Source organism: Limulus polyphemus, unplaced genomic scaffold, assembly GCF_000517525.1.
Source record: "Limulus polyphemus unplaced genomic scaffold, Limulus_polyphemus-2.1.2 Scaffold0, whole genome shotgun sequence".
Lineage (NCBI taxonomy): Eukaryota > Metazoa > Arthropoda > Merostomata > Xiphosura > Limulidae > Limulus > Limulus polyphemus.
The window spans coordinates 2,828,867-2,832,714 of record NW_013665610.1 but is presented as its reverse complement, the minus strand read 5'-3'; the positions used below and the strand labels follow the sequence as shown (position 1 = coordinate 2,832,714).

At 31.1% G+C, this 3,848-nt stretch overlaps 1 protein-coding gene across 1 annotated transcript; it reads right to left on the bottom strand.

The window, feature by feature from the left end:
* Positions 1–732: 732 nt before the first annotated feature.
* Positions 733–2,370, bottom strand: LOC106465725 (cation channel sperm-associated protein 4-like). The gene has a single exon (XM_013926314.1). It carries the CDS (start codon positions 2,368–2,370, stop codon positions 733–735), a length of 1,638 nt encoding a protein of 545 aa, XP_013781768.1.
* Between the last annotated feature and the right edge of the window lie 1,478 nt (positions 2,371–3,848).

Below are 3,848 nucleotides of genomic sequence, written 5' to 3'. Positions count from 1 at the left end.
ATGAAATATTGTGTGTTCAAGCAAAATGAACTGAAACTCAACTCATATTTCGATGAACAAACAAAAACAAAAACGTAAATAAAAACTGGTACATGTCTATATAGATGACACAATGAGTACATAAAGTTGATTTCCATACAAGTTCCCAATTTCACTTATTTTCACATTTTAGAATAAGTTATGATTTTAATTTCTATGCAAAAATAAATTCCTACTATAAGTAATATTACTGAACTTAGAAGGAGCGTTTTAAAACGAGAAAGAAAAACATATATTACAATTGTGTAACTTAACTTCAAAAAGCGCCCAACGTATCATATTAATGAACTAAAATACAAACCATTTAAAAGAGCGTTTGCCGTTTTAAGTTTTGTTTCAAATATAAAATCAACAATTTATATTGTGTTCGCAGAGACACCTATCAATGATTGGTGTCATGTTAACATTTTTTACTGTCACATTTACTTACGGCCAGTACCTTACACGCATTTTTTAATAAAGCTCAATTCAAAAAGTTCGTTTTCTCTCCATATATTTCATTTATTTTTTCTTTTGATTTCTATCCTCGAGTATTGCGTTTGAAACTAAAAGTAAAACGGCAACAAAAATTCGGCAAGTTTCGAATTAGCTACAAATTCGATTTCCTCATTTTTTAAAATATTAACGCAGTATAGTTTTTATAATTTGTAAATGTAATAAGTAAAAATCCAGAAAAAAAGGGTAAATGTCTATTTATTTATTTTTACGAATTCTCTTTTTTTGTGCTCTTTGGTTAATTACACCTTTGGGCTTCATCTGAGTTAGCAATTCGTTCTTTTCTTCAACAAGCTGAGCACATTCTTTGATAACATTATGTAAATCAAAACTACCATGTTTAATTAAGTTCTTCCTCTGTAGTCTGATGAGAGTAGACATTATATCTCCTTTCAAGTCTGTCACTTCAAGTAAATTTTGTGAAACCTCAGCCTTCATATTTTTCTTTACTGAACCTTGTAACTCCTCAAATGGGAACTGAAGATTTTGCACATCGTTCACAACGTCGTAAATTCGATCTATATCTCGCCGAATTTCAGTATATTCTGCCAAGTTTTCTTCCAGCGCTACCAGTGTCATAAGATAGTTTATGAGCTTTCTCTCTGACAAATATTCAAAAGTAACAGGTTCTAAAGGGGCCTGGGTATTCGAAGATACAGTTCCTAAAATTTCTTCGTGAGCTACTATTCCACTAATGGTGTCTTCTATTTCTTCAGTTTTTCTTGAAAACGTCATTAGGGTTAAATCCCTTTTCGATATCTTATTAAAGTCCTTTTTTTCTGTTTTTAATTCTGTTATGGATAACTCTAGGTTTGTTACGATAACAGCAACTACAAGGTTGGCAAAAAATAATGCCCCAATTAAAACTGCGAAACTGAAATATAAACTTCCGACAATATAATAAGTTCCGCCAACTTTTGAGAAGTCCTTAATAAGATCTAGCCAACCTTCTTGAGTTACGCATATAAATAAACTGAAGAGAGCTTTGTATAAGTTATCGAAATGCTCTGGAACAGTATCCCCAAATATAATTACTCCGGCAACTCCAAAAACACAGAGAATTATAAGAAGAAGCAAAACAAGGTTACTCATATCTGGGATTGATTGAAAAATTGTTTTAATCACAAGTGATAAACCAGATAAAGCCCCAATACTTTTGACGCTACGGAAAGCTTTAACAACTCTTAAAATTCTGAGGATACGACCGGTTCCTAAAAATGTTAGAGAAGGCCCTAACAAAAGAGATGAAATAATCATAAAATCAAAAACATTCCAACCATCTTTCCAAAAAGTCCAAAAATCGTTAAACCACTTCAGAAAGATTTCGAAAACGAATACTGTTAAGACTATCTGATCAAAAATAGCGAAAAGATAAGCATAGTCTTGGGATATTTCCTGATTTGATTGTAAGCCAATCATAAATGAATTCATAAGAATAAGTATTAATATAAACGTTCGAAATGGAAAACTCTCAAGAAATTCTGAAACTAAAACTTGAGAAACATACCCAGTCAGCTGATTTTCATCTTGATCAACTACTCTTCTAATATCTGTATGCAAGTCTGTTAAACTTTCAGTTTCATTCGAGGATAAATCATTACTTTCTTCGATAACCGAGTCTAATGAAAACAGAAACCGTCTAGGTACGATTTCTCCTTTTTCGCCAACCTCACTTTGCTTTTCTTTCCGTATTTGGCGTCGTAACTTGAATAATAACCTAGTTTTTAACATAGCTAAGCTAGAGAATTTAGGGCCAGTGTTTTCAGCGCCAGATATAAGCTTATTCTCTGTCGATGCAGGCAAATTCCTTTTACTTTCAGGTGTTTGGTCTTCCATTATGTTACCTGTAGGATTAGTATTTTTTTTGAACACGCAACTATACTACCTTAAGCCTAATTCAAAAGTTAGATTGTTTTGATAATGCTAGGACAGATAAGAACAGCAGCAAAACGTATCCGAATATTCAGATAATAAGAGGTAATATAATTCCCAGTTCTTTTATATTCGCTGTAAAGGTTTTAACACATTACGTTAACTTTAGTTAAACCTACCACTGCTTCTTCCTTATCTATTATGAATTCAATAGCAGCGTCTGAACAGAACCTGAAAAGGTAAAACGAAGCAAACAAACAAAAACGAAATTCAACAGTGAAATGAATAATAGGTCTTAATAATTAAGAGTGAAAACAATAAGGTGAATAAAAAAATGTTGCGTTATAAGTGAAAACTGGCTGTTTAATATATTTTTTATGAACTGTTAAAATCAAATAACAGAAAGTTTCAGCCCTAGAAATGCTTATCTCCAGGTGCTAGGAGCACTTCATAAGTTACTGAAATTAAAATAACTCTATTAATTTACAATTATATGTGCTTAATTTTGTAAATTTCCTCACGTGTGTTATTAATACATGTACTCAAGTATATTTGCTTCAATTATACGTTCACAAAAACACGTCTATATAGAGAATGAGTGAGAGAGAGAAATGTTACTAGGAAGTTAAAAATATTCATATAATAATAAACGAATCATATTAGTATAAAATTATTTTTAAAGCTTTAGATATAGTGAAATATGAACAAAGTTTCAATCCATGATAAAGACATTTCAGGGACAATTGTTGTGGATATTTACATAACAGCTGCAATTCCCTGGAGATTATAATGAAATAACAAAAGCGTTGTTCTATATTGATTTGGATAATGAGACCATTATTCTTGTTATTATCTGATGCAGCAATTTTCCAATATTCTCCGAGGTAAAAGTGAATATGGATTTGTTTGTTTAGACATCATACGATGCCACTATTTTCCTAATCATTTGTAGTTTTTTACTAAAAACATTATGAGCAAAACAAAAAGTTTCACGAGTATATTTAATATTATTTGCATGTTAATTAATTGTAGCCCTTTACAGGCCCTTCATGTTTCACTAGTATCTCACTTGATAGCAAAAAATACACAATATACATTCCCAGTTTACTCTCAAATGAGTTTGACTCTTTATATCTAGCCAGAGTATTTCCCATGGTTTGAAAAAGTATACACACCTCTGATATTTTAATTTTCTAAAACTTTATCTATAAAGGCTTTTTGCATACAGAACATTTTGAATGCCAACCAGATTATTAGTTTCGTATGTGTGTGAACTTATGTATAAAATGTATTGGATAACCATCCTTATTATGATTTTTAAGTACATAGTCTCTTTTACTATTTTGTTAATCAGTTGTAGAAATAACTCTTAAGAGAATTGGCCTGTAACAATGAGTAACTAGAGTATCAGCAAGTTAGCTACACTTCACAACCAGTTTTCT